The sequence below is a fragment of the Channa argus genome, chromosome 1 (assembly GCF_033026475.1).
Source record: "Channa argus isolate prfri chromosome 1, Channa argus male v1.0, whole genome shotgun sequence".
Classification (NCBI taxonomy): domain Eukaryota; kingdom Metazoa; phylum Chordata; class Actinopteri; order Anabantiformes; family Channidae; genus Channa; species Channa argus.
In genome coordinates, this window is record NC_090197.1 from 52,815,006 (window position 1) to 52,830,464 (window position 15,459).

The 15,459-nt window shown below is 38.1% G+C and overlaps 1 protein-coding gene across 1 annotated transcript; it reads right to left on the reverse strand.

Annotated features, from left to right (window-relative positions):
- Positions 1 to 1,612: 1,612 nt before the first annotated feature.
- LOC137099321 (B-cadherin-like) lies at positions 1,613 to 15,174 on the reverse strand. Its single transcript, XM_067476021.1, has 18 exons — positions 14,794 to 15,174; positions 13,537 to 13,651; positions 11,292 to 11,380; positions 10,719 to 10,937; positions 8,738 to 8,878; positions 8,086 to 8,241; positions 7,664 to 7,808; positions 7,178 to 7,350; positions 6,941 to 7,069; positions 6,500 to 6,685; positions 6,173 to 6,417; positions 4,831 to 4,973; positions 4,457 to 4,548; positions 4,230 to 4,362; positions 3,691 to 3,909; positions 2,814 to 2,944; positions 2,415 to 2,558; positions 1,613 to 2,289 (listed from the first exon to the last, which is right to left on the reverse strand). The coding sequence occupies exons 1-18, from the start codon at positions 14,842 to 14,844 to the stop codon at positions 2,077 to 2,079; spliced, it is 2,724 nt and encodes a 907-aa protein (XP_067332122.1). The 5' UTR covers positions 14,845 to 15,174; the 3' UTR covers positions 1,613 to 2,076.
- Positions 15,175 to 15,459: the final 285 nt, after the last annotated feature.

The window sequence follows — 15,459 nt, forward strand, 5'->3', positions numbered from 1 at the left end:
GACACTGAACCACCAGCTGTGCAGTTCCAAGCCCGGTATTTGAGGAGGGTTGTGTCAGGAAGGGCATCCGGTGTAAAAACTGTGCCAAATCAACATGCGGACAATGATCCGCTGTGGTGACCCTGACCTCACGGGATAAGCCGAAAGGACAAAAAATAAATAAATAAATTAGATTTGTTGGCCAAATACACACTCTCCTCAGTCAACTGGCTGCTGGTCTTGTAGCCCGCGATGCTCCTCACCCCCCCCGTGCATGGTGTCCGTTGCTCCTGTAGCCTCATTTGCCTCTGTGATCCACCTACATCTTATTCACGTGACCTGAACGTCTTAGTTTTGTCATTCAGGATTGCTCCAGTGTCCTTGTTGACCCACAGCTTATTGCCAACAAATTGGTGAAATGTTTACAGGATCTTGTGGGTGTCCACAAGTTGAATATTTGCCTTTGTCTACCATGTTTGTTTCATTCATTTTAACAACTTATTTACAACTACAGCTGTAAAGATTGAACACTTGGTGTGAAGTTAGCCAAGAGTGTGTGTGAGGGGAGGTAGCTGCCCTACATTGCCCCCTTGCAGATCTGGTACAGGGGGCAAAGTGCAGCTCCTAACTTGTCAGCTCCTAACTTGACATACTGTTATGCAGTCATTGATGACATGGCTCCTGACAGTATAGGCTCTCACACAAACACTCACTGGCCTCTTTATTAGGTACACTAGTACATTTTAACAGAATAAAAGTAGAATTCATGGCAGAGAAGCTGTATTGGACTGCATTACATTGTACCTAATTTTTATTTTATTTTTTTTAACAGCACCATTACTTTCAATCTGATACAGTTTATCGTATGTTGTGCTGCCCCAAAGGCCCTGGGTTGGTTGGTGAATTGGGATCTGCAGGCAATACATGAACTGTAACGTTAGGCCCCATTTACTGTTTCCTGCTTAAGGTGGAGATTTATGTTGACATTGCTAAATCAAATTACATCTGGCTCAATTTTATACAATTCTTGTTTACTAGGGACACATTCCTAAAAATAGAGAATTGTCATTGTATTCTAATTTACATTCAGCTTTTGGGGGTGTTGCGCCACTTTGCCACTCTCCATTTCAGTTAGTTGACATTTAGCACTAATCCTTTTCTGTCATCCATCTGAATGTCAGAACTACTGATTTCAAGGTCATTTCTTCCACATTGGTGACTGTAAGGGGTTAGTATTAATAGGACTGAACCTTTTTTTGTGCCCCAGTCCCATAAAGTGGTATCCAAAGAAAAAGAGTGTAAAGGTAGAACGGCAATGGTGCAATTTGTCTTATAAAAAAGAAAACAAGAAACTTGAGTTTGTTAAAGCACTACAGTAACTTCTCATCTTTTTTGTGGTGGGGGTGGGGGGGGGGGCAGGACTATCCTGTCAATACTCCTTTAACTCTGAATGTTTTAGTGTATTCATATTGGAAATTAGTGTTTCATTATAAAGGTTCATTCATAAGAATTTAGATAAATTTACACCAAGCTTGAAAGAATTTTTAGAATTATTTACAAGTACCTTTTGCAGGCAACTGAAAGAGTCTTAACATTACAATGCAATAAAGATGTGACTGAGGAGATACTTAAACATTTTTAAAATCATTTATTGATAACTCTAATCACACATTTGGAGGGTGATGGGAGTTTGTTGGCTAAGTGGATTTCACCTTCCTTTGTAGTTTTCTCAAAAATAAAAAACAAGGAAATATAAGTGTAGCAGTAGTACAAAATTACAAAGAATACATAATATACCATCCATTGCCATAAGATCAAATGTTATCAGTGCAACTGCAAGCATGTGTGTAGTCAGTGTACCAGTAAGCAACTGTTAAAGGCAAAGTCAAATATCTGCACAAAATCCATGCATCTGAGGCTGAAGACCTGGCTCCAGAAAAGACAAAAAAAACAACATCATCCTTTGACTGTAGTAAAAGGACACAGTGTGATGGCTGGGAGCAATTTCTTGAAATGCATTCACATCAATTGATGTTTACTGCAAAGTCACATTCATGCAGCCATCTGTGCATCCATGTTGTCTGTTCTCAGGTACATTTACAGCATGTCATCTTCACCTCCTCCGTACATGTCGGCCAGTTTTTTGAAGCGGGGTCCCCATTCGCTGAGGCAGTTGTAGTCCTGGTCTCCGCTGCTCGATGAATTCAAGGAGGAGAGGCTTCCTGCATCAGAGCCACCTCCCTCATAGTCAAACACCAGAAGGGAGTCATAGGGTGGCGCTGTTGGGTCATTGTCTGCTGCCTTTAGGTTCTGAGGACAGCACATGATATACAGTCAACTGGGTTAACAATGCAATATTAATAATAATAATATTTCAAAAACTTAGTTTCTGCTCATCAGATTTTAAGCATTTGAAAAGTCAGTGTTTAACTCACATCATCAATGAAGTTGCCAATTTCCTCTGGGTTGGCAGGGCGAGGCCGGTACTGAGGAGCCGGCATGAAGTTTGGCATCACATCATTCCTGAACACCTCAGGCCGGTTGTCCAGACCACGGTGAAGAACACTTAGATCGTAGTCCTGATTGGGACCAAACAAACAAAACACACATCAAGGGGGGGGATTACATATCAGATACTGCATATATATTTTAAACAAGATGTCTCCAATAAAAGCACTGAGTCTATATATGGATGGAGATTTGAATACATCTGTCCTGTATGTACCAAATGGGTGAGAGCCACCCTTGAATTTTTACATGGCTCACTAACAATCTCAACTGTTTGATATCAGACTTAAATCTTATAACCACATGATGAAAAGCTCTTCATGTACCTGATCATCCTCCCCACCTCCCTCTTCATCATAGCAATAGATGTTGTCTCTGATGTCACTGTCCTGCAGTAGAGGCTCCTTCTTCTCTACTTTTCGCCGTCTTGCAAACAGCAGCAACAACAGTACCAGCACTTAAAAAAATAAAATAAAAAAACACAAGACAAATGTTAATCCTACTAAAGTGGTAAAAGCTGAGCCTCTCAGCAGTAGAGTTTATCATTGTCACTTCTGGACAAATTATTTAAAAAGACCTTTAAAACTGTCACCCATTAGTTAAGACTGTAATGTTAGTACCACTGCATGCTCAGCAGCCTCATTCATAATGTTTTTTCCACCTAAATGCAAAAGTAAGCTGTTCTTAAAATTGAGAAGTCAAATGTTGAAGACTCATAACACTTCAACAGTCCTAAGCTAAACTGAGTTGTATCGTAAAGTTACAATTGTATGGGTGGTTTGGGGAAAAAAAAACAGGCACTGTAAACAGCTAAATTGATTAAATTACCCTGATTAATTGAACAGTTACAACATACGATAAATTGTATCAGATTGAAAGTAATGGTTCTGTTAAAAAAATAAATAAAAATTATTAGGTACAATGTAATGCAGTCCAATACAGCTTCTCTCCCATAAATTCTACTTTTACTCTGTTAAAATGTACTAGTACCTAATAAAGAGGCTAGTGAGTCTAAAAAGATGGAGCTAATTCACTGTGTGGACATTGTTGTGTTAACAAAACCGTGCAGCAGTTCTTGAATCACTTAAGAGTTTCTCACTGCCAGCAGCTGGTCAAATGAATAGCACTACATTGACATTTGCAGTGTAGATTTTTCCAATAATTACAGGACCTAAATAAAAAAATAAAATAAATCAGACTTACTGAGTAGCAACAAGATTCCTCCTAGTACTCCTAGGATTGCAGGCAGGTTGTCGGAACCTGCAAGTCGGTTGTCGCACGCCCCATATTCCCTAGTGCAGTCACACACAGTGGCCTTCACAGTGCAGTCCTGGTCCTTGCCCTGGTTGTCTGCAACTCTCAGGACCACAGTGTAAACTCCACTGGGCAGCTCAGTGGCCAAATTCAGGATTATACCAGTTTCTATAAGAAAGAACAATTTAGAAATGTTGAATTCATGAGCCCTGCATTATCCTAATTGGTAAATGGTGGTAACAGAGCAGGAGGAAGCACTACCTGATATACTGTTGTAAAATCTAATGTCTATTTTGTTTTTCTGTAAACCACCAGGCATGAACAATGAGGAAAATTATAAGTGCCAAAACATTAAATGCTTTTTTCTACAACTGTACTAAATGTTTCTATCAGACACTGCTATTTGACTGGTTCTTACTTATGAGTAAAAACCATTTCCTCAGGGATTAGACAATTCATTTTTAGCACTGTATTTATAATGCACATACTTGAGCTGTTCATCCTAGCGGTCCAGTTGTTCTTGGATGAGCCCTCTAAAGAGACAGTGTATGGAGAAGTAAAACCTGGGCCATCTTTGTCCGTCACTGACAGCAATATAGGTATTGGGTCCTTGTTACAAAACTGCAGAATGTGGAGGCAAAAATAAAACAATTTCAAATTAAAGATTGCCAAAATAAAGTCACATAATAACCATTCAAGTGTAAAGAAAACCTACTTTAATCTCTCGTTCCTCTATAGTAGGTGCATTGTCATTGACATCTTCAAGCTGAATTATGAGCGTGCCAGTTCCTGTGGCTGGGAGGGTATCTAATAAAAATTAGAGACACATCAGCACACAGTTGAACAAAAAACTGTAAATAGCTTTTTAATTGGACCATTTTAGACTAATGTGATTGACACAATTGACTCATGAAAAACATCTGTTTCTTTGTAGACCTGAACTAACACATTTTAGACCAAAAATGCATTAACACAACAACGGCCACAAGGTCTGAGCTTTCCACTTTTCCAAGAGTGCAGCCCTCCTAAATTTCATTTTAGTAAGTTTTATTTCAAAACTACAAAGGTTAAATCTTGATTCACACTTACCATCATCATATGCACCAATGAGTGCTGTGTATTTGTTGTCCCTGACAAAGTCAGACTCCCTGTCCATGAGGCTTTTCACTCTTATGAGGCCTGTTTCCTTTGTCACATTTAGCCAGCCTGCAGGGTCACTGATTATCTTATACCTGAATAACACAAAGATGTAAATGCAATAAAACTGAACTAAATGTGCTTCACAGTGGGGAATAAGACAATTCATCACAGACTAGGGTGAGTCCCACAACTTTCAAAAAAAGAGTGTGTAAATGATAGCAACCAAATGTAAAAGGTATAAATAGAAACCAGGAACTGAATATTATGCCCTGTTGTGGATTGTGGTTGTAGGACAAACATAATTAAGTCCTCAGTTTGAATAATTGTAAATAGGGGGGAGATAGAAAAAAAAAAAAAAAAAACCACCTTCAAATTCTTATTTTATGGCGCACCATTTACTCATGACGGATTAAACAATACCAAAGTGCCAGCCCGTGTATAAAGTACAAAGAGTAAAAAAACCCATATCAATGGGTATATCGCTTTGAATTCATTTGATTATTAATTTGAGTTAATTATGTTCAAATTCCTTTCTTGAAGGACTCAAATCATTTCACAACTTAACTTTTAATTTTATTTGCATGTAAAATTCTGAGCTGTCTTACATTAACAGGAGCACTTCATCAATGCGGTTCTGAAAACTTGCTTTAAATTTTATTCATTCATTTATTTATTTATTTTAAATGTACTTCTGCATCATCTGTACCTTGTGTAAGAATTGACTATTCTGTAAAGTGCCTTGTGATGACAGGACCATTCATCCATCAGAAGGGAAGAACCAAGTTTAACCACGACACGGTTTTTACATGTTGCCTGCAATGTTTAATGTATCCAGCAGATGTCAAATATACACCAATACTGTCAGCACAGTAAGGGAAGTACCATGCACTCCATGAGGTGTTGTCTACCCATCACTACCATTTACAATTAGAAAGAAGTTTAAAATTGTTCAGAAAAGATGCAATTTTTAATTTATATTTCTGCATATTTGTTTATACTTTATGTAGCATTCTGATCCGCCTTAAGTTCTCATCCCTAATCACCAGATGAGCATTTAAGAAAAAATGTGTTAATAGAATAAGCCAACATTAAGAACAAAACCTTTAGTAGTCTAAGGAACTTGTACCACCTTTCCTCAAATTTTAAATTTGATCACCAGTAAAGGCTAAAGGTAATAAAAAGAGCACTTCGTACTTGTGGGGATTTACTTATAACTTCCTCTAGCATTGATAACCTTTCAAATAGATCTCCAGAGAGACAAGGCATTGCTTTCATTCAAGTTTGATCTTACATCACTTTCTGTTTGCGTGCGGTGTCTGGGTCAGTTGCAGTGTAAGTTGCCACATCACTGTTGATGGGTAAGTCTTCAGGTTTTGACACAGTCTTTTGTACAGGATCAAAGATTGGAGGTTCATTAACATCCTGTACATTCACAGTCACTGTAGCTGTGGCCGTGATCAGCGGAATAGCAAAAGGAACCTCATTTTCCACCGCAACCAACAGAGTGTGTCTGCTGTTCTTCTCATAGTCAAGACCCTGGATGAAATGAAGGATTTAAGGATTTAACTCAATATTTATTGAATGTAGTTCAACTGACAACTTCTGCTTCATTTCCTACCTTAGTGGTAGTAATGATTCCCTCCTGTTTGTTACTTCCTGTGGTCACGTTGAAAAGTCCTCCAGGATCACCAGCCACAATCCTAAACTTGGCATTCCAAGCTGGGGTATATGGCTCATCACCATCGGTTACCAACATCTTAATGACCACAACATCCACTTTGTTTTCATCTACTGCTGCCTCATACTGAGAGAATTTAAAGGATGTATTAAAGGAAAGAGATCAACAATTAGAAATAACCAAAACCACAAAAGACTGTTGATCATCAAGATCATTTAGTTCAGTTCATTTCTGTGCAAGTACAGAATAAATATAGGCCACTTGCTTCAAGCCAAGACCTGCTCAGTTGTCACTGCCAACAACACATTAAGACCCAAAACTTGTGAGCCCTCTGTATGGGGGGGTTAGCAAAGAGTAAATTTCCAGTTAAGTGGTACTTACAGTGGATTCAGTGTAAACTGGAGCATTGTCGTTGCTATCTGTTACAGTAAGAATTACTTTGGCTTCTCCACGCAACCCATCTCCTTTCATGTCTGCTGCCTGCACTGTCAGAGTGTACTTTGGCCATTTCTGTTGGAAGAGAGAAACTCAGTTTTTAACCATTTAGAATCAGAGGCAGAAGACTTGTTAGACTGTGGGGCATTACATAGGAATTTCACCTAATTATAACTGACCCACCTCTCTGTCAAGCCCAAGAGCATTGACTCTGATGACCCCAGTGACTGGGTTGATGGTAAATACTGAGACAGTGGGAAACTGCGGGTCCTGGCTCATAATATTATAGAGGAGGTCTGAGTTGTCAGTACCTGGTTCATCAGCATCTTTGGCCACAACTGTAATAACCTCAAATCCTGGAGAGAAGGAATTCACAAACAAATGTTGAGGCTTAACATAATAACAGAACAGACTATAATAAATTCTTCCATTCCTTTAATGTTATCATTAGATAACTAGTTTGCGTTACAGGTTCTTATTTATTGGATCGGGTGATGAGTGATTAAAATTATTTCCATAATTAAGCAGCTCTAGCTGTATCCTTCTCTATTTCCTTGAGAACACTTTTCTGGCTGAAAGTGAATCCACTACAGCCCCCTGCAGCCCACCCTGAACAGGATAAAGGATTACAGATAGTGGATGGACGGATGGAATAAATCCACTAAATACCCAGTGGTGAGGCCTCAGCAACTTCGCCCATGTAGGTATCTTGAGTGAATATGGGTTTGTTGTCATTTTGGTCGATTACATTCACTACAATTTCCATGGGTGCCTCAGCATTTCCGGCACCTTCTGCCAAAGCATGCGCTTGAAACTGCACACAGACAAACATTTGTATCATTAGTGATATTTAAAAAAATAAATAAATAAAGCATGTACACATTTTATTCCTAGTCTAAAACAATACAAAAGAACAGAACTCAAAAGTTAATTCAAAACAACGGATTGTGTTTGCCCACTGCATGTCATATGCACTGTTGCAGAATTTGACTCAATATGGGTTGAATTTCTCTTAACTTTCAACATTAAACTGCAGCACACCATCAAATTCTGCTCATGTAGAGAAAACATCCATGAAACTGGTTGCTTACTTTGTACTGGGCCTGCTTCTCTCTGTCCAGTGGTTGTGTGACGTACAAGATACCAGTGCCTCTATCCATGGTGAAAAGGCCCAAAGGTGGCTGATCAGCTCCTGGACCAGTGATGTTGTAGTAGATCTTCTTTAGTTTGTCTTCACTAGAGCGAATCTAAAAAAACAAAAAAAACACACAACAGCAGTTACATTACTGTCACCGACTACATCGATCGTGACCAGTAAGGTGCCCCTAGATCTTGCATTCATTCAACTACTGTCTTAAGAAATTAACTTTTCAAAGCAAACAACGTAAATAACTTTATTCCAAGTTCACATATCACAGGGTTAATACAAATTCATGTGCAGATGTTATTACCCCCTTATTTTGAACCTGGTATTTTAATATGAAAAAAAAAAAAAACACATTTCTGATGAAGGAACATTTGACATAGCTAATTGTGCATTAAATATGTCAAAATATTTTCCATTTGACAATAAAGGGGTACAACTTTTGTTTCCTATACAGGAAAATTCAAAGCTCTATTTAATTTAAACTGTAGACAGATTAAATTACACAGTGGAAGCAAACACATTACATACAGAAAGAAATACGTAAAATACAGTTCCATATCAAATTCTCTGTCACAATGGGCTTTGTCTCCTCTTACCTGTGATATTTTAAAAGGAAAGGGTCCTCTGGTATTCTCTGCAACATTGATGTCAGGGATAACCCACTCTCTCTTCTTTCTCTTTAGCCCTCCACTAGACTTTGGGAAATTCAGGACAGGCACCTCTGGATCATCTGCACGCTACAAAAACACACACACATTTAGCCAGCAAACGGTTGAATTGTACAATACCCATTAGAAACAAACCAAATGCAAAACAAAAGCAGCACATTTTCAGATCATGACCCCATGATTGTCCAAGGTGCATTATTAGTAACACCAGATTACACCTGTGTGAAAGGTGGTTTTTGCCAGTAAACCCAACAGCAAACTCATCATGGTCAGCTACTTTTATATCATATCAGCGCAGTAGGACATGATCACACATTTCTAATAATTTCTTAATTCAGGTATGTCTGACAACCAAAGCAGAAACACATGTGAATGGAACAATTTCAAATTTTTAAATGCATAAGCAATAGAGGTTAAACAGCCATGTAGCCTACTGTCAGGTCTGTTTTAGTACAATAAAGCCTGAAAGCTTAACACGCATTATAGTGTCTGATTAAAACACTACTGAGGCAATAGCTGCTTAAAATAGTCATTAAAGCACAATATGCACAAAGTCATTTTATAATATGCTGTGACAATTTGAAAAACAAGGCAGTAAAGTAGAAACCAAGTTAAGGAGACTGAAAAATCACCTATGTAAAAGACTTTCCTTAAAAAAATATATATAAAAATCCTTTCTGCTCTCTCGCACTTGCATCTCGTGAACTGAACATTTTTCTGATAGTACTTTGCTTTGATGTTTTCTCCTTGACTTAGATTTTGGTTTGCCTTGTACCTCATTTGTAAGTCGCTTTGGATAAAAGCGTCTGCAAAATGACTAAATGTAAATGGAAAAACACATTAGGGGAAAGAGAGCTGAACAGAGTCAGGACACCTAGGAGCAGAGAGGCAACCTGCATTTGAGACAAGTTACAGTCAGTCGATTTGTTGTGAAAGCAGGAAACTTCTAACTGGTAGATGTGGTGAGCTTTTAATTCAATGTTTGAAGTCTGACGCTCAATGGGTTGGTGCAAGCATACGATTTCAGGGTTTCTGCCAAAGGGGGAAATAATTATACCTGTAGACTGGTTACAAGAACAAAATTCATTATTATCCTGGATGGTCATGCTTGGGAAGGCTAAGGCTACCAAGAAGATGGTGCAGCTTCAAGAAGAAATAAATGTCACAAAGTCATACCACCGCTTTTGTGCCTCTGAAACCATAGCATAGTATGACACTCGTGCCAACCAGTAGTTCATTTTATATAATTGACTGACCAATGCGTTCTTTTTGTCCCCCACTCCTAAAGAAAGCAGCTACATGCATTAGTGCCCAGTGGGCTTGCGACCATCCACGGTGTTTACTTTGATTCAATCAGGTGCAAATATTACTACAAGAGAACCACAAATTGTCTTTAAGGGATTTCTGTGGCTCTGTTCTGTGATTTCAAGAATTAAACACAACTGAATGTCGAGAGTTGGAAATAAGCTCAGAATTCACAGATCTGTTACTGACAGTATGCTGTTTCGACATCACAATAATACATTCCAATTTAGAAGTAAAACTGAAAAAAGCATCAGATCATAGCTAAAAACAGCTTCAGCCCATAATTTGCCTATTAACATTAATATAAACATACATAAATGTAAAAAACCAGCACCCCGTCAGTAAGCCAACTAAACTAAAAACTACAGATTGGAACCACAAATTTGTTGCTATTCACACACAACCACAGAGGGGCAGTGTTTGTTAAAGTCTGTGTTCAGAGCCTTTTCACTGTCAACTTAGTTCAGTAACAGTCTTTATTATTCCAGTACCCTGAAATACCAGGAATTAGGCACGTGAGACAAATCCATTCTTTCATTTTTATTTTAACTAAATTGCACTGTAAGTTTGTTCAATACCCTGTCAATAGTGTCTCCAGTCCTACCTCTGGGTACTTAGTGGAGTCCACTTCAATAAGATGGTGCTGATGGTTGTGGTTTCCATCATGATCCTCAACATTTTGATTGTGATCCTCATGCTGATGAGCATTGTGATGCCTTTGGTACAGTACCCTGACAGGAAGGGTCATTTTTCGACCTTGTGAATCCCATGAGTTGATGAAGAAATCCCTGTGTCCCTCATGAAGATCTACAGCTCTCTTTACCTGGAAGAGGGGAAAAAAACAAACAAAAAAACAAAAACAAAAAACAATACTCAGTAATAGCCAATATACTGGTAACAAAAGTGCAAACTAAACTTCTGAGGCAATTTGATAATATTCTTTGCTAACATGTAATGACATTTACTCAAAATACTGCTCATAGATACATAACGATGTGTGAGATTGCATTTTGTTACAGCACATTTACAGAAATCACCTAAACCAAGATTTTATATTTTTTTCCCTAAATATCAAACTATAGATCTATAATGGCCAAGTATTACAATTCAGAGGCAGAAAAGCACATTAGGTCTTTGAAAAAGTGAGCATTTTGCAATCAACTGCTTAAATACGCACCTTTAACAAGCCATCTGTCTGTACAATGAAACAGTTGTCATCACTGATGAAAAGAAATCTTGTGCGGTCTGTGCAGTCAGTGAAACCCACTGTGATAGGAAAAAATAAATAGTTATCCAATACAATTGCAGTGCCAAATAGGAAATAAAAACCTGGTGAGTGTTTATCATTGATGTCATAGTGGGTAGTGGAGTCTAATGGAGGTGGTACTAAAGTTTTGGCCACCCTATTTCAGAGAGTTTACAAATCACAGAACCTATTCACATTCAATTTGTCACTGAACCTTTTCAAATTAAAGAGGAATAAACTCTTCTAAAAGTGCAAGTTTGGCCCTACAATAGTCTCTAGGCTGATGTGAAACATAAGTCTTTTAAAACAGTGGTTTCTCTGTGGGTTTTTTTTTTTTTGTATTTCTAACATGTATGAAAATCCTGTTCTTTGCTTATGTACCAGATAAGAGAGTTGTAACACATTTGACTATGAACTCATATTACAAACACGCAGAGCTTCCCATCCTGCTGTCGCTGCAGCATTCTGACAGTATAACTAAAAATGACAAATCTCTGTACGTTTTTTTCCCCCCATTATAAACATAACATTTTTACTTTGGTATCACCAATCCCAAACTGAAACTCTATAAATAATTTTAGTTCTTATAAAGATCCAGCCATTAGCCTTGAAAAAACAAAAAGTGTAAAGTATCTAACTTTAAACTGGAGTTTATTTCTACAGGGCAAGTGTAAAGCCACCTACGTTGTCAGAGAACCCAGGGTAGAGCAAACTGCCAAGCTAACTGCTCTCTGTATTAACAGACAATTTGCACTTAATATTTCACCAAGTACCTCAGAACTTTCTTGCAGCTTTAGGTACAAAACATATCACACTCAGTCACCTGTCAGTTTTATGCTCTTTCCAATATATCTGACCAAAATTTAAAGCACCAAATCTGAACAACTACTCTCTTGTTCCTATGATTTTTCCAGCAGGTTAATTTTATTTCACCTTTAGCACTTTACTCTTAAAACACCGCAATGTTACACAGATTGTCCCATTATTCTAACTGTTCATCTCCTCTCTGCTATACAGATGACATTAAATAACTTAATTAATTTGTTCTTTATCAAAATTATCTTTCAAGAGTTGCACAACATCATTCACAGTTACATTTCTCTCCAGACAAGAACTGAAACTGACTTTACTGTGTGTACATCCACCCATTATCTTCAACTGCTTATCTTGTTCCGAGTTGCAGAAGCTGGAGTGTATCCCAGCTGTGACTGGGCAAGAGGGAGGTTACACCCTGGACAGGTCTGTTTCTCTTAGTGGCCCTGAGATGACCGTCATTCACACCTACAGGCAATTAACCTAACATACATGTCTTTGGACGGTGGAAGGAAACTCACAAGCACAGGGAAAACGTAGAAGTCTATACAGGGACTTTCTAGCTCAGAGATGGCAGCACTAACCACTTCAGATTTATTTATTACATTAGTCATAGCCTAACAAAGTAATGTGGAGCTGTGGTATTGCAAACAATGTGATAAACCGAACAATTAAAATTATTTTACTTTCTGGTCTATGTGAGAAGTTACTATTAGGATGTTGTTACCCTCCAGTAAACTAAGATTCCTTCTGTGGTCAGTAAATGGTCCTTAAAGTCTGCCAAAATGCATGGTGAGTTTGTTTTTATGTCTTATATAGCCCAAGCAGGTGGTGAATTGATAGTCAATGATAACATGCAAGTTTCTTAAGTAGGGATGCAATGCAAAAAGTAGAGCTATGACAATGCTCATAGGTGATACCCAGCAGTAGCAGTTTCAGACTTCTCCAGTTAATGTTAGTGTTCCAGCTGTCTCTCATAAGGAGCCAGTTTATGCATTGAAGTAATACAATACACTAGTTAATGAGAGCCTGCAAAACAGGCTCAGGTACATTGTTTTGCCCTCCAGGTTCATGCACTCCATGAAGTGACTGCAAGTTGAGACGTTGGGTTGTTTAGGCTAAATGTGAGAACAGCTTATCTTCAGAAGGACATCTGAGTAAGAGCAGTGCTAGCAAATGCTAAGGAATTTCATATACTGCTTGGGTCTAGCTGCACCCATAGCTGAAAACCCTCCTTTCAAGACGGAAAACACTAAAATAATTCACACAGTACAATGAGACAAAAATATTAACACTACATAGTTTCATTAAGGTCTGTCCATTAGACAGTGAGTAAGAGAGTAGCTTCCTGGATTGTTCTTACCTTTGCCCAGTCTTGTGCCCCGCCTCAGGTGCTTTCTGGTTACTTTGAAAATCAAGAAATCTGACTCAAACCCAGATACACATGTTGCCTCTTCTGCAGTCTCTATAGCTAAGACCTAGAAGAATGGAAAATGGAAAATATGTATACTGAAGGCTACAAAACACATTTAGAAAACTTGAAATGGCAAAACATTTAAAACACTAAATTTATGTTAAGTGTTCCCAAAAGAGATAAACTGGAAAAACTAAATATTAATTACAAATTACTCTGTGAATACCGTTTCAGATTAATTGTTAAGTGGCCGATGAGCCCAAAACCCTTTGGACTCTAAAGTAGCATTTAAGTAGGATATAAGGATTAAAAAAAAAAAAAAAAAAAACAGACAACGCTGCAAATATACATGTGAAAATGGTTTGTGTTCACATTTAGCAGACGCTTTTATCCAAAGCTACTTACAAGGCAGCAAAAATCTAAAAAAAAAAGCCAAAGCCAAAGTGAACTGGTTTGCGTGGGGAACAACATAAGCATCAAACATGACTGCTCAGGGGGTAGAAGGTTCACATTAATAGGAACGAGCATTTTGGGGAAATCATTCTGTGCGTCACTCACTAATCCCAAACTTTAAAATCTAACGCTAATCGCTAAGATTAACTTCTTGATGAATGCTGACAGCGTTAAAAACGCAAAAAAAAAAAAAAGTTTTAAATAATTTCTATAAAAACACGACTTGACAAATAAGATATGGGTTAAATCGACTGATATGAACACATTTCCTACTATTCGCATGAGACCATATCGAATTTAAAATCGTTGGAATTTAACCTGGAGACGTCATCAACGGAACAAGGGCGAGGCTGCAAACTCAATGACTGAGAAGGAAACTAACTACAAAAATATTCGATTTTAATAACTAACTAAAATGGCGATTAACACATTTGTGTGTGTTAAGAGTTTTAATCGTTTCTGCAGAAGTTGTTTAAGACCGGTGTGAATCAAGATGGTCTCTTGAAATCAGTCTTATTCCCTGAAGCGCGTGACGGCCGCTCCAGCCATTAGTCGCGTCCCCCACAGTGCGATTTGGATAAAGCTAAAGATTTACTGCCATAAAACACTTGTTTAATGCAAATATAATGTACTATACTTCAAATTGTTATGCCAATGTTAAATGAATGAAAAAAAAAGGCTACAACATTAACCAGCAGTGTTTCAAAGTTACAAACACGACGAACGCGGCTACAGGTACAAAGAAACACTCACCTGAAAAACGAAGACTAAAAGGCCCCAGACTGCGAACCGAGCGGTCCTCATCTCTTGTCAAATCCCGTCCCAACACTCTCTTAATCACAGTTTAAAAAAAAAAAAACAACGTCAATCGGATAAATTCTAGGTATATTCCTTGGCGACCTGTCGTCGTGGCTCCTTTGTCTTATCTCCAGCAGGTAGTTTCAGACTGAGTGACTTCAGCTGGATTAGGGAAGGTACTTTCAGCGTATGACGTCAGTTTACAGGTGCGCAGTTTCCGTGTTCCTGATATGGTCATACACACCTGCCCAGATAGATACCAGTAGTTTCTGTTATTTGTTACTCATTAATAGTTATTAGATACTAGTCAACACGTTGGTGGCGTTCTTATTCACTAACAACGAGTTTGATCTAAGCTTAGTGAGCTGCTGTTCCACTTTCTGTCTCATTTCCTCTTACTGAGAATTTCTAACCAACCCCCACTCCTCTCTCTCTCTTTCTCTTTCTCTCTCTCTCTCTCTCTCTCTCTCTCTCTCTCTCTCTCTCTAATACAAACAAGCACACACTGGAAGTATCGGCAAAAACGTTTTATATTCCAATAGCCAAATACTCGACCTCGACAAATAAAGTTAGTAATTTCATTTTCAACATGTGTAACATTTCAACTACACTTTTTCATCA

What these genes read in the sequence shown, in the direction of transcription:
- LOC137099321 (XM_067476021.1), bottom strand. Translation starts at nt 14,844, where the DNA reads ATGAGGACCGCTCGGTTCGCAGTCTGGGGCCTTTTAGTCTTCGTTTTT. An exon ending in TTCCTTTTAAAATATCACAG is followed by an intron (nt 8,242 to 8,737) that starts GTAAGAGGAGAC and finishes TTGTTTTTTTAG; the next exon opens with ATTCGCTCTAGTGAAGACAA. An exon ending in CGCTAGGATGAACAGCTCAA is followed by an intron (nt 3,910 to 4,229) that starts GTATGTGCATTA and finishes TCTTTCTTATAG; the next exon opens with AAACTGGTATAATCCTGAAT.